This window comes from Ascaphus truei, chromosome 13 (assembly GCF_040206685.1).
Source record: "Ascaphus truei isolate aAscTru1 chromosome 13, aAscTru1.hap1, whole genome shotgun sequence".
NCBI classification, from domain to species: Eukaryota; Metazoa; Chordata; class Amphibia; order Anura; family Ascaphidae; genus Ascaphus; species Ascaphus truei.
Window position 1 is genome coordinate 24,683,451 of NC_134495.1, and position 25,405 is coordinate 24,708,855.

The following is a 25,405-nucleotide window of genomic DNA, read 5'->3' on the forward strand; positions in this document are numbered from 1 at the left end:
TTTTTCCGCGCGCATAAAACGCCGTTATTTCCATAATCATTGCTTTGGCTGGTGACTGATTTACAAAGGCGTTTTTCTGGTGCTTGTTTCTGTCACAGATGGCAATAAAGCTAAAAAAAGAAAAAATGAAGAGTACAGTTGCTTTGGGGTTATTTGTCCATTAAAAAGCAATTTCTGCCGGTACAAATGTGTGCTACTGAGCATAAATCTCCGAATAAAATTGCGGGTATCATTCACCTATTATCTGTTGGTCACACAGCTCAGCGATGTGCAGGGTGCGTATGAAAATGCCAGACGGACAGCTCAACAATCCACGAGGAAGGGCAAGCACTTGGCCTCCGACCTGGAGGACACTCGGGTGCTAATGGAAAACCAGCAGATCCGCAACCACGAGCTGGAGAAAAGACGGAGGAAGTAAGAGGGAGGGGCACGGCGAGTTTTTAGAGAAGCGTAGAATGTCTAGAGTAGGAGGGAGGGGAAACTCCAGTCCCCAAGGGCCCCCAGTAGGTCAGGTTTTCAGGATATCCCTGCTTCAGCAGACGTGGCTCAACCAGAGTCTCAGTCTGAGCCTCTGGTTGACCCACCTGTGCTGAACCTGGGATATCCTGAAAACCTGACCTTTGAGGACTAGAGTTGGCCACTCCTGGTTTAGAGTTTGAGTTGGCCGTTGTTAACAATGCATGCGTAACATACTCCGATCTGTCAGCTCTCATCGATTTTCTCTCAGTCTCACTGGTTTCGGGGCTTATTATTATTTCCCTATTATTCAACAGGGAATTTCAGCCCAACACGACCCAATTGGCCGCTACAGCTGATAGAGAATAAGCCTCTAAATCAGCGACACAGAGCTTTCACTTTCCAGAGCCCCGAAAACATTTATTTTCTATATTCATACTAATAATAATTGTAACACCTCTACCCCTGGCCAACAGAAGAGAAGCCACACCAAATGATCCCAATGTGTGTAGGTGATGTTCAGCGGTTACCTTGTATCTCAAGGTGCTGGAGCGTCGTGCAGGGCTGGAGTGGTGAGCAATAATAGAAAGGGTGCCAGGAACTTCCCTGTTACTTTATTTGAACAGTCCAATAATACTACTTCTTCTTTAGGGGTGCCCATGCAGCATTCCCCAAAGAGGCACAATTCTTTCCCTTGTTGTCACGTTAAGGAAATGCACTTGGCCTTTGTGAATGTGACTGCTCCCACCTCCACCGGGACCCGTTGGCAGGGTGCCCTGAAGTTTGAGGAAACACACTCTACCCCCCTGACATAGCTTCTGCTCCCCTCTTTTGAGGACAGCTGGGAACCTATCCCTTCTGGCAGCTATGGGGTGAGACTCTAAGGAACCTATCACTTAGGAACCTATGATGGAGTTCCTTGCCATCCCCTCTTGTGGGTAGGACGCGCCTAAGATCCATATCGGTGGACCCTGTAATTGATAGTGACTTTTCCCTTACTGGATAATAACAAAGGGCTTATTTCCTAGTTAGTTACTATAAACATATTTACAGGTGAGATCCCCTTCTCTAGTTTCTCCACCTGAAGATTGAAAACCAAGTCCCTTATATTTATCAATTTTGCCCCTATCCCTTTAGCTGGGCAGAATAAGGGAAGGGTTTAGCCTAGCTGAGTCATCCCCTATAGGGTGGCCCTTCCAGCACATTCTGGAAAACCAGGGACTGGCCAATCAACTATCTATGTGACTTTCAATATGAAATTAGTTGCGTGCAACCTACAATGTAATACTAGGGCTAGAAAAAGGATGCAACCCCTTAACTCCCTGTAGGAACTAGGAACCCACTAAGATAACTTAACATACCCCATGGGTCATACATTATTCTAATAATAAAAATAAGAATAAGCAATTGAAGTATTATTTGCAGACACATTACGATAGGACTTAAATGAATTGTGGAGTAAAATAAATAAATAAATAAGGAAGTTGCCTGTAAAATCAGCCATGAGTGTCTTACCATTCAACAAAGTTACGAAGCACAGCCTACTATAGATGCTGATACACAAACATCTCATACTGTAAAATAACAAGGTAGAGACACACTGAAGCCTACTGAAGCAAGAGTGGTGGAGAAAACCAACAAAGAAAACCATGAAGAAAAGTTGCACAAGCCACACATTCCCTAATATAAAGGCCTGCGCCAATGTGTTCCATCAATCCCTCATGGGGCAAGCAAGATTAAGACTTTGATGCTGTCTGTTGCAGGTATATTTTAGCTCAGGTTGCAACAAAATAATACAGACTTTGCGTTGGAATTTGCACTGTGATACATAGAACCCCATATCTGAAGTGGTGTATGTGTAAAATGTTGCATCGGATGATAGAAACTGTTCTCCGCTCCACAAAACACAATAGTGCGTCTAAACGCACCTTTCTCTGCATTGGCACAAAGAGATATTCTATTAGCTTTGAATTTGTCCTGGTCAAACCGCATGGTTTGTTACGGTCACGACCAGCTAGTCGTATTCTGTATTTAAAATCTTATTATTACCATTGCGTCTATTGAAATAGAGAATACCAGTGGTTAAGCAGCCAGTCCGCACGGATTGTACCTTGTTTTGAAGAAGAATTACCTAAAGGTGGCGTTAGCGCCCTCCGGAGCTTAACGTACAGGATGTGCTGGAGAACGAGAGAGAGACCATCATTTAGTCGAACCCCAATATACAGTACAGTATATCCCCCTCAAGCCTCCCTCCAAATTACATAATTGAGCACACCGTAGATACCTGGGAGATATGCTAATGTATATGCAAAGATCAGCAGCTCTAGTATTGAGCTAAACCAGATGTGCGATAGCTCCACTGTCACAGCATACGTGTGAGCTATATACAGGGTGCGCGATCTTTTCCCCCTGCGCCCCCCTACCTGCCCTCACCCCCTGCTCATGCCCCCTCCCCGCCCGTCTCCGGCGCCAAATGACACTGCAGCGTCATGTGACATCATGTTGCCATGGCAACGCCCCGTCACTTGACGCCTGGTTTGAACATGCGAGGAGGGCTTACAGGATTTAGGAACATGCATATCCGAGGGGAAAGGGCTCTTTCTGCACTGAAATACACTTCCCGCAGCTACTGGAATATCCACCATAGACTACTTAATGTGTAAAATACTCTATTTAACGGCTTTGCATAACAGGAAGCTTATTAAATGCATCGATCATATTGAAGTGTGCAATATGAGAGCCATTTATAAATGGACATGATACAGTCTGTATTAAATCACTCACTGCAACAGGAACAAGAAGCAAAGTACTGTGTGTTTGCATCTGTTTGAAATATAAGAAACTTGATAATTACCTTTCAAAAGTGATGTGCACAGTTTTCATTTTGCAGGTCACAAATGTCTTCTTCTAAAAAAAAAAAAAATTACAAATAAATTGGGAAAAACTGCATTATTTATCAAACGTTTTGCAGTTTCCCAAAATGTTGCAAGGGTTAACTCGGCGACAACACAGAGACCCGTAATGCTCAATATATACTGGGTAACAAGGCGGAAATAGCTACAGCGCATATTAAATACGGGCTGATGTCTTTTATGTAAAGCTCGTTACAGTATATATTGCACATTTCATTATGATTGATGGGTTTTATGAATATCCTGTTTAACTGAGATACGAAAACTTATGAAATAAAAGAATAAAGTAGATACACGGAAAGCCAATGTGTAATCACAGTTGTATTTTTTATTACGTTGAGCATTTCAACCTTATACTTCCTAATAATAAAGCGCAGTGTGAGATAAACGCAGTGCTGCCAGATATTGGTAACCGTCCTTTAGGGAGGTTCTGCAGATTTAAATGCGGGCTCCGTTCTTTTGAATAGAAATGACTCATTTCCATGATTTTGTCACTTGCTCTGGCGACACATGATTCATGATTCTAACATTTTGCCAACCAGGGACAGTCCATCATTCTTTATGGAGACAGAAGTGAAATGTCACCCCACGAACGCTCGGAAAAGTAACTTGCCAAGTTAATGATATTGCCCTAGCCTACTATTTCTTTTTTTTCGTTTTTTTTTGCCCGTCTAATCCTTAAATAACAGTTTCTGGAGCCGTGGCCCCATTTCACGGCTGTATTAGGCTTTGTCCCCGCTGGCGCTGAGCGCGCTCATGCTTGTAGAGCAAGAGCGCCGGGTGTCCTTAAAATTTTCGCAGGCGCTCACGGGGGCTGGGGGGGGGGGGGGGTTTGCTGCAGGGGAAGCTGAGGGCACTAGAAAGTTTAAAAAATTTGTTTAACCGAGCGCCGGTGAGCGTGTGCGCCTGCGCATACGTGCGTAAGCGGGGACTTCTGTGTGTGTGTATATATATATATATATATATATATATATATATATATATATATATATATATATATATATATATATATATATGCAAGTCACCTCGCCAAGCGCCGCCTGATCAGCGCTATCGGGGACGCAGCCTTAGACGGGGGGGGAAATAAAGAGGATAATTTCAATGTTTCTCGCCCAGGTTTGATATGCAGTTAGCGCAAGCCATCGGGGAAGCAGCGTTTGAGAAAAGTTTACGGGAGAAGGTGACGCAAGAAAATACGTCCTGCCTGTGGGAGGTGGGCAAACTGCGAAAGAATTTGGAGGTAAGGTCGCGCCGGTTCATTTCAAAGCACGGTGTTGGAGAAAGGCTGCTGTTGAAAACGGAAGCAGGCACGGCTGTTAAACAAAGGGGCTTATTCACTGAACAAGGGCGCTTCAACTAGTTCTCCAAAGGGCCACAAGCTTAGTCACGTTTAAAGGGGCAATCCAAGCTGGCACATTCTTTTTGCAATTTTGTTTTTAAATATATGATTGAAGCAGGGGGTCCCCGGAGCTGAACCACCTTCTTTTCAGCTCCGGGAACCCCCTGCTTGCAGCGATAGTTACCTCTGAAGGGGGTGCCGGTATCTCTCTGATTTTTAAAGCTCCGGCGTTATGTGGGCCAATAGGAAGCCGCCACCGGATGATGTCACGGCTTCCTATTGGCCCGCAGGGCGCGGGAGCTTTGAAACTCCCCAATTACGTGATCTTTGCTAGCTGAGCGGCTACTGGCACACGCTATGGAGGTAAATATCGCCAGAAGCAAGGGCTCCCCGGAGCTGCAATAAATGGGGTTCAGCTCTGGAAACCTACTTCTTCAATCCTATGTATGAGAGAAAAAAAAGATTGCCTCTGTAAACACTTTAAAATTATAATATTTTAACATTTTGCCAGCATTTATAACATCTGTACTATATATATACAATATATATATATATATATATATATATATATATATATATATATATATATTCAGTATATAAAGTATATATATATGCCTAGGACATGCAGATGAGCATACAGCTATATTTGCATATTTGCTTTCCTGTGGAGGGTTTTTGTCACTTTTTTTACTCACCATAACTTAACTCAGTATTATGGTTTAGCCTATCCCATAGCCTCTCTTGCATTCCCAGTAAAATCAACCCCACACTGATGAGACCCATCAAGGTCGAAACAGCTGTCTGTGGGTGGTTTTCTGGGTATGCACCTTAACCCTGGCTGTGCTCAAAGCTGTGACCATGCAGCAAGCTTAAGCCTATAGGGAACCATGTTAAAAATGGTTATTGAGGCAAAAAGTGACACTGTGTACTCATTTGCATGTCATTTCCCAGAATCCCTTGCTGCAGTGGAAGTGCTGTATGCTGGGTGATAATGGGGAAAGGCGGGGTTGCAGACCTGCCTAGGACATGCAGATGAGCATACAGCTATATTTGCATATTTGCTTTCCTGTGGAGGGTTTTTGTCACTTTTTTTACTCACCATAACTTAACTCAGTATTATATATATATATATATATATATATATATATATATATATATATATATATATATATATATATATATATATATATATACAGTATATATATATATATATATATATATATATATATACAATATATATATATACAGTGGTTGACAAATGACCAAAAAATCTACTCGCCACACAAAAAAATCTACTCGCCACCCAATACCAAACAAAGCGCTGCTTGGGCCAATATTTACTCGCCCGGGGGTTAAATCCACTCGCCCGGGGCGAGCAAATGTATAGGTTTGTCGAACACTGTATATATATATATTATATATATATATATATATATATATATATATACATATACATATACATACATATATATATATATGTATATACTGTATATACACTGTGTATGTACAGTATATACATTACTTTAACTCAGAAGTGAGTTTCAGTGTGAAAAACTGCACTTAGCTGCCTAAGCAACTAATATGAAATTAGCAGGAGCAGAGAGTCCAAGGGCCACATCAAATCCCTTTGCGTGCCACATTTGTCCCACTGGCCCACGAGCCCTGCACTAAATCACGGTAGCCCTAGGTATCAAGATGATTTAATTAATGGGGCCCCCGCAGAGAATTCTGTATACAACAGATGCTGAGGCCGAAGTGAGATTACAAAGCCACAGCACCCTGTTGTTTAAATTGCACAATCCTAGCCTCACGTACAGTGCTGTATGATTACACCTTTGAAGAGTTTTCATGTTCCAGTAGAAAGTATGACAGCCTGCCAAATCCAGGGTTCTCACAGATCAATGCATCTGCCCGAACTCTACAAAGAGTTTATTAACAGATCAATGGCATGTCAGCTGTAAAAATAAATAAATCAGAGTACCGTACAATTTGGCGAACACTAAAACTACAACCGCTACATCAACAACACGCAGAAAACATTTACCAAAGCCTCAGAAAAAGATTGCAGTAGGATGAACTACAATAATATTATGGTCTGGGACCCCTTCTTTATATAACAGAATATGTTGCTTCTCGACCTTGGCTGTATGGAATGATTATACAGAGCCTCTCAGCTTTCAGATGATGAGTTTGAAACCTGGTTTGCCCAAAAAACGCATTTCTCTTTATTTGGAAGAGTTGTAAAAAGGCAATCCAAGCATGCGATTTTTTTTTGTTGCCCGATTTTTTTTTATTTGTAACATAGGATTGAAGCCCATTCATTTCAGCTCCAGGAACTCCCTGCTTCCGGAGATTGTTACTTCTGTAGGGGGTGCCAATAGCCTCTCCACTCGGCTAGAAGGGTTCATGCAATGGCAGAGATTCAAGGCTCCCGCGCCCTGCGGACCAATAGGAAGCTTTGACATCATCAGGTTCCTATTGGCCCGTGTGATGCAGGAGCTTTAAACTTTACAGAGATACCGGCACCCCCTTTGAAGGTCTCTATCTTGGGGAGCCAGGGGTCCCCGGAGCTGAAATTAACGGGGTTCAGCTCCGGAGACGTCCTGCTTCAAATCTATGTTAAAATAAACAATATTTAAAAAGTGCATGAATTGCGCCTTTCATTTACAGAACCATAATAACAAGCTTTTGCATCCAACACAAATATGCATAAATAAACAGGGACACAAAAACAGGGAAGGGATGGGGTGCAGAACCAAGAAGGGAAAGGGAGTGGGTTTTAAAGATGGGGGGGAGGGGAGGTCATTTAACAACCTCCATTGGAACATTGATCAAATCAGTGGACCATTTTCGTTTTCACCTGGGCTGATACTGATTATTCGAATGGTGTACAGTATGTTGACACTTCTCAAATAATTTTCTCAAGGGAGAAGAAGGGACCTATAGTGTTCCAACCAGGGGTGCATTAAAATAAATAAATATTATATGTGTAAGGGTGCTTCTGATATACGTTAAATTAGTCTCTCTTTTCTTTCTTTCAAATCTGATATTTTTTTTAAATTTTTATTTCATTAGGAATCAAAGTCATGTAAAAATTTACTTAGAAGAAGGGAGCAGCATGAACTTTACAGGTTGTTAAATGAATCGTGAATCCGGGTACTGGTCCAGAACGAGTCTATCCAATCAATATCAGAGCATTTTCATCTTGCGTCAGTCTATCAAGATACTTTGCACCAATATTGCCCTGTTAGAGTAATCTTGCGAAGAGCAGTTACATGTTACAATGGGATGTATCAAATTGGTTGTCTCTGTGCATTATTTTTTGCTCTCTTTATCCTTTAACTGGATTCCAAGGGCATCAATCTCTGCCTAACCATCACACTTATCAAAGAATGTTTTGCATTGGATGTGGTCACGAACTAAAATGATGCAAAGCGACAAAGCACCCTCCTCTCTGTTTAGATACAAAGGGCTCTATATATCAAGAGATATGTGTGCGCTGACACAGTTGCGTCAAAAATGTAGATATTTTTTCCCGTCTGAATCACGCCATGTTTATGAAGTGCATTTCTACTGTGTTAGAATTTGGTGGGTGCTGCACTAGATTAATTCTGCGCCCCCCCCCCCAAAAAAAAATACTTGCGCCACCTGAGAGGTGACGGAGAAACCCATCAAGAAAAGTAACGCAAGCCGCACATTGTTTCAGACATAGGCCTGCGCCAATATGCAAATGTAACTCCTCCCATTTGCTCATCATCTTGTCGCAGGCATACCAGTAAATGGCGCAACTAAGATTAATACATCGTGGCAACCGGGCGCAAGTATATTTCAGTGCGAATTGCGACAAAATAACTACTTTGCGCAATACTTTTTCCGTTTGATATATAAAGCCCACAGAGCTCCAAGAGTTAAATATAGTTGAGTTGATGTGAATGAACATCTGTACATTTGGCCAGAGGCCATGAAACCCTTTGCAGGTGTGCACAATCCATGTAGGAACATTAGGACGTGCGGTGAACACGTTTGATTTTGCCCACAGCAAAAAGAACTGGAGACGACCAATTTAAAAAAGCAGCTGGAGGTGCTGGCAAGACAAGTGACGGATCTCTCTTCTTCAAATGGGTTTGATCAGAATTCTGTGGCCTGTCTAAAGAAGAAAGTGTGGGAGTTGGAATCCAGCGTTGGTGAACAGAGTCAGCAGTTGACTGAGCAAGCCAACTCCATACAGCACCTTGAGCAGGTATCAGTGTGAAATCAGATACTCAAAGCGACAAGTCAGTATGAATTCCAAATATGTCAATTTGGTGCCTTTGTGTTTAAAGCAGCAATACCAACCATTTTACCTGCTGATTTCCTTCCTTCTGGACCTAAACTGCGCTTTTTTTTTTTTTAAACTCCAGGGACGCCCTGTTTCCTGAGATACTTACCATTTTAGTCCCCGCATTATTTCTTAGATCTGGAAAGATGGAGCCCACAGTTATCCAATAAGAAGCAACATTGTCCATTGTGGCTTTCCATTGGCCTGTAGCATCCACAGGATTTGGCGCCCGTTTTGGTTTCCTTAAAGGGAGCTGAAACGCCATCAATAAACCAGGAGGTATCTCAAGAACCAGTGGGTCCCCGCAGCGGAAAGTAACACTGTTCAGCTCCAGAGGAGTCACCTGGCAATAATTTGGTTAAAAAAAAAAATCAGCATTAAAGAAACAGAGTAGACAAGATTGTTACTTTGAACACACAATCCCAGCACCATTGCTGCTTTAACTGATTGAGTCCCCCATGATGTCACTACCACATCATGAGGTCTGGTAAGGAAAGCATTGTTTTGTATAATGAATGCCTGATTCCCCAAATTAGCGAAGTTTATGATACTGGTATCTAGTTTGCAAATAATAGGTTTTGTTTTGTTCCACTAAAAGTTATCTCTAGTATTTTTTGATGGCCAATACCGCTATTATACCTTTGTCACAGATGCGCCTCCGATTTGAAATGGAAATTGAAAGGATGAAGCAGATGCACCTGAAAGAACTGGAGGACAAAGATGAGGAACTAGAGGATGTTCGGCAGTCATGCCAAAGGCGGGTATGTTGGCGACCATTTCATTAACTGTTAAATAAGGATGGGCAGGTTGGCAGATTCGAAATCGGAACTTCGTCAATTCGGCGTTCATTTGGTTCTCGGGAGTTAAACTCTTAAGCAAATGTTCAAATTCGATGGAAATACGAGCCAACCCCCAAGAAAGGCTCATTCTATGCTTTTTCTTTTCTTTTAACTAGATGAAGTTTTGGGTTTGAGAACTGAAACCTTGGGAACTTCCACTCAAGAGTTTGAATTCAAACCATAACTTATGGTTCAAAAAAATGTTGCTTATTTTGACTATTCATTCTCCAGAATGTTTGGCAAAATGTGAAAATCTTTTAGCACTAAAACCATAACACCAGTGAAAATGTCCACCCTTACTTTTAATGCTCAGTGACCACAAGCAGTGAGGTACAACAGTGTTGTGTACAGTAGTAGGGAAGGTTTTGGCTTTGAATACAAGACCAAATGGGGTTTGTATTGGTTTTTGGTGGCACTACCACCACTCACATCTGACAACAATAGAGTGACATCCATGTGCCAAACTTCCTCATATTACTCATGTGATAGAGTGATCATAACATAATGGTACCTTCCACCTTCTTGACGCCTGCAAAGCACCGAGGGGTCTATGTATGAAGGCGCATTTGGCATCATATTGGTACGATGAGGGACATTTTTCCTTTCTTGCGTCTCTCAGCTTAAATGTATCATGTTCGTTTTTTTATACCCATGATGGTGAGCATCGATGTGTGTGTTTACTGTATATGCCTGCAGGTGTGGGATAGTGGGGGTGGTGGATAACAATACTTGGATATCACTCAAATTATAAGGAATGTATCAAATTCGCTATCATTTTTTTCCTTAAGTGTTAAAAACTTTTCCAGGGTGTAAACTTCACTGACTAACTATTTGTTTAGACAGAAGGAAGAAATGGTGCAGCAAGCGAGAATACACTTGTGGTCTTATCTGTAGTGCAATTCTTCACTGATGTTGATTAGGTTAGAGGAATAAAGAGAATGAGGGATGCTGACTTCGTATGAGTAAGACCAAAGCATTTTTTTGTTAACTGGACAAGGAGCAGCTTGTTACCTGCAGGGGTCAGTAACGCCTTGCATTAATGCATTGCGTCTGTAAAAGCATTTGGGGTTAATTAATCTGAAATCTTATATTGTGAGAGGTTAGAACCCATGCAATCAAAATGTAAAAATAGCTAAAGGGGGAAAAAAAGCAGTCACTTTCCGTGCCAAGCCATCTGCTTCTTGGTTGTACAAATATAAGTGGCCAAAAGGGATTATTTGAAGCTGGTCATTAATTAATCAAATGCAAAAGTATAGGAGCTTCTGCTGTAGATACATAATATTATTTAACAATTCAACTGCTGGCAAGCCGTTCTGTCTGATTTACAATGTCTTCAGCCTGGGAGTATTAAAATGTTCAGCTTTTAATAAATTGTTGCATCATTTGGCTAGTACTGTATGAGCGAGTAATGTATTCCTCTTAGATCTGTGTTTTTGGCATTGAGAAATTGGGTGCTGGAAATTATTTGAAATCATATACAACTAGCCTGTAGCATCATGAGGGGCTTGAGACAGAGATGTGTCCAATGCATATAGATGTATGTATATAGTATTATGATATACTGTACTGTCCAAGCATTGCCATTGCATTCTAGAACAAATTGTAAGACATATGTTGTGCATATAGTACATCCAAAGAAGAGATTTGAGCGATCTGGAGAGCTCGTGTACGACAACATCTATGAAGAAAACTCTTGTGTTGATCCATTAAAAGACACATCCAATATAACATTTACAGTACAGTGATATGATCTGTACCAGGGTATGGACCTCAAAAGCTAAGCCCAGGAGATCCATGTTGGTATCTAATCCACACGATGGCAATGCACAGCCATTTGTGGGTGGTAGTCTATACCTTATGTTAGAGACTGGATTCCTGCAGATGTGTGAGGGTGATAGGAACCTACTTTGTCCTATTATGAGAGCTTAATAGTGTGAAAGACCGTTGTTGCAGATTTTTACTGGATATGTACAAAGATGATTAACAATCACATAGTTACCACTTTCTAGAGACTGACCTCTTGCCTCCAGATTATTCCACACGGGAACATCATAGTCTAAACCTCTCTTCGTATGCACAGCCAGTTCATTTGATGTTTGATGTTTGATTGAGTAAAAACACCAGAACCATAACAGATGAAAGATACAATCAGACATATTCAGTTTATTAAATGTATCAAAATTGCAAACAGTTCATAGTTGATAAAAACACAGTACAGGCATACCCTGCATTAACATACGCAATGGGACCGGAGCATGTATGTAAAGCGAAAATGTACTTAAAGTGAAGCACTGCCTTTTATCCACTTATCGATGCATGTACTGTACTGCAATCGTCATATATGTGCATAACTGCTGTAAATAACGCATGTATAACAGGCTCTATAGTCTCCCCGCTTGCACACAGCTTCGGTACAGGTAGGGAGCCGGTATTGCTGTTCAGGGTGTGCTGACAGGCGCATGCGTGAGCTGCCGTTTGGCTATTGAGCAAGATGTAGTTACTCGCGAGTGTACTTAAAGTGAGTGTCCTTAAAACGGTGTATGCCTGTACATAGTTCACCCTACACACTACGCTGTATTCAAGGCTTTCTCAAGGGCTAAATATCCCAACCATTACTGTTAGATCTACAGTATAGGTACTGTATGTAAAACCAAAACAATTACGCTCTAATGAATCCTCAAATAGCAATCAATGAAAACAAATCATCTTCCTAATTTCACTTTAAGAAACCAATCCATCTTGACTTCTTTAGTTAACCCCTTAAGCAACAAAGTATCAGGTTTAATTCTCCAAAAGGCCTCCCTACAAGAGATGAGCGAAGCTTTCGCATGAGTTTGCGAACCATGGAAAACTGGCTTTTTTTTTTGCGAATAATTCGGAGCTGAGTCACAGTGTGGTTAAATGCACCAGGCGTTTACATTCATGATGCCAACTCCTATCCAGAACCTGAAATGTGGATTACGGTGGAGAGAACAATGCTTGGTGACTGAGCTTTCATTCGTTGGCAAAAGCATCTCTACTTCTTAAGGGCCAACAAATATATCTATCAACACCTCTCAGACCACACATACCATGTTCAGTTGCCACAAATTAATAGCAATTCATATTACTAATACAATACAACGCTTATTTTTATGGTGAGCTATTTTGTTTTTCTTAACCAAGCTATACTACTTTAAGGTCTCTCAAACTCAGAGACCTTTGCCCGGTCAACTTTGGTTATACCCGATATCATCGCTCTTTATCCCACCTAAGGCGGCGTCCCCGCTAGCGCTGAGCGGTTGCATACATACCCGCACTCGGTGTTTAGATAAACAAAAATGTATACTTTCCCGTGTGCTCAACTACCCGCAATGCCTCCCCCCCCCCCTCGCGCGTACAAGCAGGACACCCGGGACTCATGGAGCGCTCTCCAAGCATGAGCGCGCTCAGCGCCAGCGGGGAATCAGCATTAGAAAAAAATGGAAGGGATTTCTTTAACGCAGCACAAATCCAGCATTGATGTTTAAAACTGGATTGTAGAGGAGGCAGTTGCGGTCGGACGCAAAGATAAAACTAGTTGAATATTACAGTGGCGGCCGAGCTGAGTCTTCTGCGGCCGCCACCGCAATGTGCGGGCAGACTCCGGGCAGACGTGGCTGGTGACACGCGGCTGGTGACGCGCGTCACTGTGTCGCCGGTCGCACGTTCCGCCAGCATCCCCGGGTAAGGGGACAGGGGAATGGAGGGGAGATGCGGGAAGAGCGGAGCAGAGGGAGCCAGGGTGTCTCGAGGGGATGGGAAGATGCGGCTGAGCGCGGCCAAGTTCGGCGCCAGCCAAAAATAGCCCCGTTCAATTACGGGCATTTGTAAGATTAAAGCTGGCCGCAGCAGTAACAAAATAAATATATATTTAGAGTTAAAATGCAACAAGCAACTACAATTAAGGTATGTGCTATTGCCGGGCTATTAAGGTATGTGCTATGTGCTATTGTCACAAACCTATAAATAGTTTGTGGTACCGAAATCTATTACTTTGTTATGGATGGTGGTGCAGAACTAAATGAGGTTGGCAACTATTGGGATAGGAGTTTAAAATGCAGGATCGGGACACTAGTTTAAAATGCAGGACAGGGACAGTAGTTTAGAATGCAGAACCAGGATAGGAGTTTAGAATGTAGGACCAGGATAGGTGTTTAGAATGTAGGACCAGGATAGGTGTTTAGAATGTAGGACCAGGACACTAGTTTAGAATGTAGGACCAGGATAGGAGTTTAGCATTCAGGACCAGGATAGGAGTTTAGAATGTAGGAACTGGAACAGGAGTTTAGAACGCAAGACTGGGACAGGAGTTTAGAATGTAAGACCAGGGTAGGAGTTTAGAATGTAGGACCAGGGTAGGAGTTTAGAATGCAGGACTGGGACAGGAGTTTAGAATGCAGGACCAGGATAGGAGTTTAGAATGTAGGACCGGGACACTAGTTTAGAATGCAGGACCAGGATAGGAGTTTAGAATGCAGGACCGGGACACTAGTTTAGAATGCAGGACCAGGATAGGAGTTTAGAATGCAGGACCAGGATAGGAGTTTAGAATGCAGGACCAGGATAGGAGTTTAGAATGCAGGACCGGGACACTAGTTTAGAATGCAGGACCAGGATAGGAGTTTAGAATGCAGGACTGGGACAGGAGTTTAGAATGTAGGACCAGGATAGGAGTTTAGAATGCAGGACCGGGACACTAGTTTAGAATGCAGGACCAGGATAGGAGTTTAGAATGCAGGACTGGGACAGGAGTTTAGAATGTAGGACCAGGATAGGAGTTTAGAATGCAGGACTGGGACAGGAGTTTAGAATGTAGGACCAGGATAGGAGTTTAGAATGCAGGACCGGGACACTAGTTTAGAATGTAGGACCAGGATAGGAGTTTAGAATGCAGGACTGGGACAGGAATTTAGAATGTAGGACCAGGATAGGAGTTTAGAATGCAGGACCGGGACACTAGTTTAGAATGCAGGACCAGGATAGGAGTTTAGAACGCAGGACTGGGACAGGAGTTTAGAATGCAGGACTGGGACAGGAGTTTAGAATGTAGGACCAGGGTAGGAGTTTAGAATGCAGGACCAGGATAGGAGTTTAGAATGCAGGACCGGGACACTAGTTTAGAATGCAGGACCAGGATAGGAGTTTAGAATGCAGGACCAGGATAGGAGTTTAGAATGCAGGACCGGGACACTAGTTTAGAATGCAGGACCAGGATAGGAGTTTAGAATGCAGGACCAGGATAGGAGTTTAGAATGCAGGACCAGGATAGGAGTTTAGAATGCAGGACCAGGATAGGAGTTTAGAATGCAGGACTGGGACAGGAGTTTAGAATGCAGGACCAGGATAGGAGTTTAGAATGCAGGACTGGGACAGGAGTTTAGAATGTAGGACCAGGATAGGAGTTTAGAATGCAGGACCGGGACACTAGTTTAGAATGCAGGACCAGGATAGGAGTTTAGAATGCAGGACTGGGACAGGAGTTTAGAATGTAGGACCAGGATAGGAGTTTAGAATGCAGGACTGGGACAGGAATTTAGAATGTAGGACCAGGATAGGAGTTTAGAATGCAGGACCGGGACACTAGTTTAGAATGCAGGACCAGGATAGGAGTTTAGAATGCAGGACCAGGATAGGAGTTTAGAATGCAGGACCGGGACACTAGTTTAGATTGCAGGACCGGGATAGGAATTTAGAATGTAGGATCAGAACAGGAGTTTAGAACGGAAGACTGGGACAGGAGTTTAGAATGCAGGAGTTCCTTGCACAATGCTACTTTGGATACAGAATATAACCACATTACTGAAAGTGTCCCACTATATGAGTTAGTGGACACGCTCTGTTCAGATAGCAGAAATGCTGAGAAGAACAATCACAATGATGAATGCCAGAACGGTGTAATCTTTCTAATGGTAACTTTCTCTTACACATTGCACCATTTTTCTTATGTGTTTCTAGCTTCGTCAATTTGAAACGCAGTTGGAGCAGGAGTATGAAGAAAAGCAGATGGTGCTTCATGAAAAACAAGATTTGGAAGGACTCATTGGAATCCTCTGTGAGCAGGTAGAGAACAAGCCTCCTGCCAGATCCCAGCGAGATAACGAAATGTTCTTCTGATAGCTGATTACAGGCTAATAATAATAATGTATTTTTTACACAGTGGTGACATTGTATAGTGAGCTCAGATGCTATGAAGGTTGTCATACTCTACATTGGACCACCATAAAAATAACACACAGGTCTCCTTACCCATTAACTTTTGAAACAAAGATGATAGAATAGATAATATCTTTATCTCCTTCAGTGCAAGATGGATTATTGGTGGCAGAGAGAGAACCCATGGTCTCATGTACTAAGGGATTGATATATTGAGTCGCCGTATATCACATGGATCTAGCACTGAATTTTAACCTTGACTGTGCCCTTATAATGTAGCTGGTATGGCATGGACCCTGGAATGCCCCCTCCATCTCCGTATCTGGCATCTGGGGCCTGGACGTGTCATGTGATCGCTTCAAGAACGATCACATGACGCAGAAGTGCTGGAGGTTCGATGGCAATGGTGCCGTCCGACACCCGGCACAAATCCTTCCACTATAAAGGCTATTGTTGTAACTGTTTTTGCTATAGCTATGTGCTGCAGGCAGCTGCAACAGCAAATTGTGTTAATCACAGGGCCTCTTTTCCTCGTCTTTCTTCATTAGCTCAGCAGTATTGTTGGAAATACTGTATTGTTGGTCAAAACACATGCTCCACAGTTCTTCACAATTATACTGCATTTCCAAATAGCAGCACATAAGTAGTTAGTTAATAAGCCTATTAAGTTTTTTATGCGTCTCATTCATCTAGAGAGGTTATATACCGTGGCATCATCAATGTGTATAGATCTGCTTCCTACCAGGCATCCTTGTGATTAAAGCTTAAGAGTACTTTTCTTCAAAACAGTTGAACACAAGGAAACTTAACTAGTTCTATGATGAAAAGGTTCTTCAAAACACTACAGTTCAGGCCACTTCCATACTTAAAGAGGCGATCCAAGCTAGCGATTGTTTTTGCAAATGTATTTATTTTTTAAACATGAAGGGAGGGGGTCTCCGGAGCTGTGCCCCATTAATTTAAGCTCCGGGGACACTCTGCTTCCAGAGATACTTACCTTACTTAGGGGGTGCCAGTAACCACTCTGCTTGGCTAGCAGTGATCATGTTATAGCGGAGTTAAAAAGCCCCTCGCGCCCTGAGGGCCAATAGGAAGCTGTGACATCATCAAGTTCGACTTTTTACTGGCCCGCGTGACGCGGGAGCTTTAAACTTTGCCGAGAGACCGGCACCCCCTTTGAAGGTCTGTATCTCGGGAAGGAGGGGGTGCCCGTAGCTGAAATGAATGGGGTACAGCTTCGATGACCCCCCTGCTTCAACCCTATGTTAAACAAAAATGCATGAATTGCTCCTGTAAGAGGCTGCTTTTCTCAGACGTACAAGGTTCCGTCCAACTTACTGTAGGATATAACGCTGAGCAGTTCTCTTATTTCACATGTAATTGCATGTTCCTGCACCGTGGCAGTTACGGCTGCCCCCCAGTGTTTTGATCACTCGCAGGTGCCCGTCCAGTGTAGGATTTAAAATCCGGACTCGTCAATGTGAAAGCGGTGGCTCCATCAGCATCGTTAACTGGTTTGCGCAGCCGTAACCTGCCCTGGATTGACATCTGCCGGTGATCAGAAGCAGAAACCCTAGTGGCGGTACATTGGGCCTGACAACAAGGTTAAAGCAGCAAGTCCTTTTATTATATGAAAAATGAACGTGTTGTAACACAAGAGCTGTCTAACGTCTACAAAGTGAAGGGCTGAAGAACAGTCGTTCCCTAAGGAAGCTCTTCATTTCTTTTGACTCTGCTCCCAGCTTCTAATTGCCATGTTATTTGTCTCTCTCTCTCTCTCCTCTGATCTCTCCCACTCAGTTACATTCTAGCCAATTTGACAGTCTCCGTGTAGAGCAATAAAAAGCTAAACTATACCCCTCCAGTGCCCCAAAGACAAGAGGTCCTTCTCCGCCGTCACCTTTAATGCATTTTTCTATTTATGTACTATTACGCTTCTCTTTGCCCGATGGGCGTCCACACTTGTCTGAAGATCCCTGCTTAATAAGCTTATAACATAGGCACTAGACGTAAAATCGGCACAATTTAGAAACGCCACTAAGCTCTCAATCACGCATGAAGCAGCTTTCATGACAGAATTTAGAAGTCAGACCTTTTTGCAATTATATCAGATTTTTTTTTTTTTTAAAGCCAGAGAGTACTGCAGACTAATTAAAATCACATCAAAGCATGATACACCAGCAGAGGAGCAGGACACAATTAGCTGGAGAGCACTGTAAGTTCCCCCATGCAAGACTTCGCTCCTTGTCATTTCTTCTCAATTGGCTGCAATGAACCAGTCATTATGCAGAGACACAGTTACATTTCCTTTTCTAGTACTCTTTCAACTTGCAAGAGGATGTACAGTAGCTGTCCCACGAGCTAAAACTGGTAGTTCTCTAGGATTCTGTTTATTGTGCATTACTGTATATTGGAGATTAGTCCCTATAAGTATTATTTATTTATTTATGTATAAAATGTTTTACCAGGAAGTAATACATTGAGAGTTACCTCTCGTTTTCTAGTATGTCCTGGGCATAGAGTTAAGATGACAAATAATACATGGTACAAATACAGTTACATAAGTGAGCAGGGTATGCATTATATACAAGACATTGCATGCACAGTTACAGATAATATATGTTATAGGCATATGTAACAGACCAGATTAAAATGTGAGACAGCTTTAGTTTTTAAAGAACTTAGACTAGTGGCAGCTGTGAGAGTCTCCGGTTCCAGATTGTTCCAGTTTTGGGGTGCACGGTAAGAGAAGGAGGAGCGGCCGGATACTTTGCTGAACCTTGGGACCATGTATGTATGTATGCATGAGAGAGATATATAACCCACTCAAATCAAAGCTCCATAGCATGAGGTATATGAAATATAATCGTGGTGGGTGCAGGTCCCTCTCTTCTCTCTCTCTCTCTCTTCTCTCTGTCTTCTCTCTCTCATCTCTCTCTCTTCTCGCTCTTGTGTATATATACACACATAGAAAATAAAGTTCAGTATCTGCAACAATAAGTGTGTATATTGTATTTTAAGTACAAAGTCTTGGTCCACTATCTTAAACACCCACTAAATGAGCCTATTGAGAAAAAGTCTAAATGAATCCACTGTTGGGTGTTGCTGTTAGTGTAGATAAGGTCCTTCCACCTTCTTAAAACTCTCTGCAAAGAAACACCTACAGTACCATAATGTAATAAGGTTCAATAATATTAGTAAAATAAGGCAATGCCAAATTTACACTCACAGAACTTTACACTCATAGGACTTTAAAAAAAATTGCATCCCATCCAGTGATGTAAAATTACAAAGTCATGAGTGTTCACAGTAATAATAATAATGAAAAAAAAAGTAGATACCCCATAGGAAGAAACATGAGTGTTTAGAAATGCGTTGGGTGAAGCTGACGTCATCCCCGCCGCGTCACTCTCAGCTGATCGCCGGCAGAGACACTGGAGAATTCACAGACTGTTTTTATTACTACTGTGAATACTCACGGCTTTGTAATTTTACAATACTGGATGGGGTGCAATTTTTAAAAGTCCTATTACATTTCTGTGAGCATAAACTTGGCATTACCTTATTTTACTAACATTTATGATACCTTATTACACTATGGGAGGTGTTTGCACTGTGTTTGCAGATATATATGTATAAACACAGAAAAAACAGGCGCACTCATAGCGTAAAAAGGTATAACAATATTTATGGAGTAAAGGATTTAAAATGCACACTCACAAACATAGCTTAATAAAAAGCAATTTTGAGTATAACTCAGCCCGCCCGACACAGGAACCCGGTACCAGATGACTTCAGTGTCTGGTGTAGATTCACTGCAGCAGCCTCTATGGACGCCTCCGCAGCCCGGAAAACACGTGGGACGCCACCTTCCTCTCAATCCGGCGTCAAACAGTGAGTTCTCAGCGCCAGGTATCGCGAGAACTCAGTGACATCAGTGGATACAGCCGGAACAAGTTCACATAAGTGTATCTACTTGGTACGTTGTGTCCAGGGGGTCTCAATGATACAATAGACATCAGTACAGTAGTCTAATGACATCCATCATGCCTGTTGTGGGGTGCAGTGCTTTCACGGAGGTCTGGGTTGAGCGAGGTACCTCGTTCCCTCCGTGGTGGCACGTGCATTACCGCACTGTCTCAGATGATGTGTTTGATTGTCCCTTTATGACAGTGGTTTAGATATGCTACAAATATTAAAACAAACAAATTGTATATATGGCTGTACCGGCTTTGCTTGCGTGACCACCATTGATCCAAAATCCTTCCCCGTGCGATTGTTCCATTCCTTCCAATATTTGTTTTTACCCCATTTTTATTCCCCTCCCCTTTTTTTTTCGTTTTTCCCTCCCCCCCCCCCACCTTTTTCCCCCCCTTCCACCCCCCCCAATTTTTCCTTCCCCCCCCCCCCCCCCAATTTTTCCTTTCCCCCCCCTTCCCCTTTTTTCCCCTCCCCCTTCCCTCCTTTTTCCATTTGTACTCTGATCTCTCTGAATCTTTTAGTCATTATCTCTTTATATGTACTATCTAGTGGAGATTTATTGACCCTAATTATGTGGAGTTTTGATATTTCTCTACTAGTATCTGTTTATTACTTTAGTACAATACTAAGCCAATTATGCTATAATATATTACATTATGCTATATTATATCTTGCTGTAGTATTTATATGCATTTTAATTTATTTGTTAAATTGTATGTTATCACTTGTATCTGTCTATTTGGTCACTTTCTCTAGTACTGTTGGTCTATTTGGCCCGTATGTGTTCTGGAACATACGTGGGTTAATTTGATCCTGGCATTGACCTTGTGCACCTGATTAGCAATTAGTAGTCTTCTATGTTCTGATTGGTTCATCTAACTATAAAACTATGTTCCACACCTGTGCTATCAACTCCTGATGAAGTCTCTTTTGAGACGAAACGCGTAGAGAGTGTTTGGTGGAGGTGTATTGTTCCATTTTAATTATTATTCACTCACAAGCCAGCCATAGCATTTGCTGTTTCTTTGGAAACATTTATCTCAGCCGTCCACTGAATACACGTATGTGAACTTGTTCTGGCGATATCCACTGACGTCACTGAGTTCTCGCGATACCTGGAGCTGAGAACTCACTGTGTGACGCCGGATTGAGAGGAAGGTGGCGTCCCTCGTGCTCTCCGGGCTGCGGAGGCGTCCATAGAGGCTGCTGCAGTGAATCTACACCGGACACTGAAGTCATCTGGTAGCGGGTTCCTGTGTCGGGCGGGCTGAGTTATACTCAAAATTGCTTTTTATTAAGCTGTGTTTGTGAGTGTGCATTTTAAATCCTTTACTCCATAAATATGTTGTTATACCTTTTTACGCTATGAGTGCGCCTGTTTTTTCTGTGTTTCTATAGATATCTCCAAGGAAGTGGTGTTCCCTTCATTCGGGCTACAGATACTCTTTTTGATAGCAATTGGAGCATTTTTTAGGATTTGTATACATTTTTTATATATATTTTTTTCTGGACTTTTCATCTGATAATTTTATTTTTATTTTTATGTATTTTGCATGTATTATTATCTTTCCCCCTTTTTGTACAGTTTAGGTTTTTTTTTCTTCATGTTGATGTGGTTATTCATATAATGGTTTAGGTTGGCGCCGTTTTTTCTTCCTGATGTGCTATATATATATATATATATATATATATATATATATATATATATATATATATATATATATATATATATATATATATATATATATATATATATATATATAAAAATAGAGATTCCTTACCAGGCAGACCAGGAGTCCAAGACCACACAGCAAGAAACGAGACAGCACTCAGAGTAGATAGCAAAAAATGATGTATTCAAAATAGGCACATACAACCGACGTTTCGGTCCTTAAACAGGACCTTTCTCAAGGAATTAGCACCTGTTTTCCACTCTTTTTGCGAGTGCCATCTGCCTCTGTATGTATGTATGTGTATATATATATATATATATATATATATATATATATATATATATCTCAACAGAAAGAAAAAATGGCGCCAACCTAAACCACTATATGAATAAACACAAAATGATGAAAAAAAAAAACCTATACTATACAAAGTGGAAAAAATTAATAATACATAAACAATACAAAATTATTTTTTTTTTAAATATGAATAAAAATAACAGATGAAAAGTCCAGAAAAAGAAATGTATGAATAAATAAAAAAAAATAAAAAATACAAATCCTAAAAAATTCTCCAATTGCTATCCAAAAGAGTCTCTGCAGCCTGAATGAAGGGAACACCACTTCCTTGGAGATATCTATAGAAACACAGAAAAAACAGGCGCACTCATAGCGTAAAAGGTATAACAACATATTTATGGAGTCAAGGATTTCAAAATGCACACTCACAAACACAGCTTAATAAAAAGCATTTTTGAGTAAAACTCAGCCAGCCAGACGCAGGAACCCGGTAGCGGATAACTTCAGTGTAGTGTCCGGTGTAGATACACTGCAGCAGCCTCTGTGACCGCCTCCGGAGCCCGGGGAGCACGAGGGACGCCACCTTCCTCTCAATCCGGCGTCACACAGTGAGTTCTCAGCTCCAGGTACCGCGAGAACTCAGTGACGTCAATGGATTCGACCGGAATTAGTTCCCATGAAAACAACGGGTGGACGGCTGAGATAAGTGCTTCCAAAGAAGCAACAAAAGGCTGTAGCAAGCCAGTGAGTGGAAAAATAGTAAAACTGGGCAGTACACCTCCACAAAACACTCTCTACGCGTTTTGTCTCAAAGAGACTTCATCAGGAGACCTGGAGCTGACTGTGTGACGCCGGATTGAGAGGAAGGCGGCGTCCCTCGTGCTCCCCGGGCTCCGGAGGCGGTCACAGAGGCTGCTGCAGTGTATCTACACCGGACACTACACTGAAGTTATCCGCTACCGGGTTCCTGCGTCTGGCTGGCTGAGTTTTACTCAAAAATGCTTTTTATTAAGCTGTGCTTGTGAGTGTGCATTTTTAAATCCTTGACTCCATAAATTTATTGTTACACCTTTTACGCTATGAGTGCGCCTGTTTTTTCTGTGTTTCTATATATATATATATATATATATATATATATATATATCAATATCAGAGACTCTCACATCCACGACCAGTTTAAGTTCTTTCAAATCTAAGGCTGTCTCACATTTTAACCTGGTCTGTAACTGTTTCATACGCCCATAATATATATTATCTTTAACTGTGCATCCAATGTCTTGTATATAATGTATACCCTGCTCATTTATGTAACTGTATTTGTAACCATGTATTATTTGTATTAACTCTGTGCCCAGGACATACTTGAAAACGAGAGGTAACTCTCACTGTATTACTTCCTGGTAAAATATTTTATAAATTATATATATATATATATATATATATATATATAATATATATATATTTATATATATATATTACAGACAGTCCCTGCCCAGATGAATTTATAATCTATCTATATAAACACATTATAGAAATATTTTGTTCTGTATTCTGTCTCTAGTTACCACAGTCGGGCTGGGCTGTTAAACCAAGATTGTTTATTATTGTTATTGTTTATATATAACTTGATGTTAACAATGTTGCAAAGTGTTTACAGCGTGGCTTTCTTCTTCCTGTGATTATAATCAGTGCCCTCTTATAGGATCATCAATACATTTTCATCACATTAACCTCCCCAAACTAGATCACTACAATGTGATCTTCATTTTTCCTGCTGGCCCAACATAGTTTGCCTGTTTAGGATGGAGATGCAGGTGGCCGAGTAGTTTCTTGTCTGTGAATGGGAGTTCATGGTACAGTAACAGCAGATTGGCTTGTATTGTGTCATCCTCTCCCTCCGGGACAGTGCAGGGATGGTCCGGGGTATCATAGCCAAGTGGATACCTTACGGTATAATTACATCATTAATCTCTGCACCAAGTGAAATAGATTGAAAGTGTGATTTATCTTGTACAACAACACAGGGGTTTCACCTAAGACGACAATGACCAAGGAGCGACTTCAATTGGATACTGCTGAGTTTATAGGTGCTAGAACAGACTGGCCGCTCAACACTAAGCAGAATATAATTGGTATTGTAAACCTTAATGGATAAACAAGTGGTACATATAGTTGTGGTCTGCACTATTGACCATGCTGTCATGGCATGTTATGATTTATACGCTGCAGTTATTGCCTTGGAAAACTATGACGAATCTTTGCAACAGGGTGTGGTGCTGGGGAAACTTCATTAGAGAATTGCAGATTGGAAGCTGGCAAATGTTAACATCTGTTTCTTTGGGGAATTAAGCAAATTAGCTAAGAAATCACCTTCCTTGAAAGGTACCTCGTTGAGTGTATTATCAATTTTTAACAGAAAGTCATCACAAAATATCTCAGAATCCTCAATTTCCTGATCTCTGGGCAGACCCTAATTTGGGGGAAAACAGGCTACTTATCAAAATAAATCTATTTAGTCTATTAAGTTTGTTGATTTAATTATAAAAGTTCTCGCATCTGCACTGGTACTGAAAAAGTGTCGACCTGTGATATGTTTTAGGGGACTAACTAGAGAGTTTGCGTGGGTCTCTTCTGTAGGTAGAGATGGGCGAAATTTGGGGGGCAGATTTGGATCCCCATCGGATCGGCCGGTTCCTTTGGTCTGCGAATTTCAGCGGAATCAATCCGAAAAAGGGCGATTCGCGTTTTGCGGGTTTTGTATTATTATTACCAAGACACTCCGGGGATTCCGCAACCTGTGGACGGATTTGTAAAATCCAATCTGTGGATTCAGCGACCCGTTGATGGATTGTTAAGAATCCGCGCAATGGATTACGGAATCTGGGGATTGGATTCTACAAGTCCGTCCACGGATTGTATTCAATGGCGTTTTTTGATGAATCCGCGCAGATTGAAACCGGCTAAATCCGTTTGGGGATTTTACACTGGGAAACAGATTTTGGGGGGGTTACATCAGTGAATATTGGGGTGCTAGATGTGGGCGGAATCGCCCATCTTTACTAACGAGAACATTCCTCCCACAGATCGGACATCGTGACTTTGACGTTGAGAAGCGTCTTCGCAGGGACCTGAGGAGAACACACGCCCTGCTGGCCGACCTGCAGCTTCTGCTGGCCACCATGGGAGATTCAGGACCTCCAGGGGATCGGGGAGAGCTGGAGAAAGTTCACATTCAGGTGAGACTGTACATCATCAAACAGAATTGTTTTCCCTTCTCTCGCAGGTTCAATGTGGAAGCCAGTCCCCATTAGAAAGCCGAACGTATTCAGACCGTCTCCTGGTCCTGATCTTACCTACAGGTGGCCGCAGGTTTTGCAGATATGTAGCTCCGTAGCATGGCTTTGGAGATTAACACT

General features: G+C 41.8%; 1 protein-coding gene across 4 annotated transcripts in view; it reads left to right on the forward strand.

Annotated features, from left to right (window-relative positions):
- Positions 1-25,405, forward strand: part of MYO18B (myosin XVIIIB) — a 345,583-nt gene that overhangs the window by 219,249 nt on the left and 100,929 nt on the right. For all 4 annotated transcript variants that reach the window (XM_075568959.1, XM_075568956.1, XM_075568957.1 and 1 more), the window contains 6 exons: positions 260-414; positions 4,485-4,608; positions 8,747-8,947; positions 9,676-9,786; positions 15,841-15,945; positions 25,073-25,225. In XM_075568959.1, coding sequence (XP_075425074.1) covers positions 260-414; positions 4,485-4,608; positions 8,747-8,947; positions 9,676-9,786; positions 15,841-15,945; positions 25,073-25,225 — 849 coding nt within the window. The remainder of the gene's footprint in view (positions 1-259; positions 415-4,484; positions 4,609-8,746; positions 8,948-9,675; positions 9,787-15,840; positions 15,946-25,072; positions 25,226-25,405) is intronic.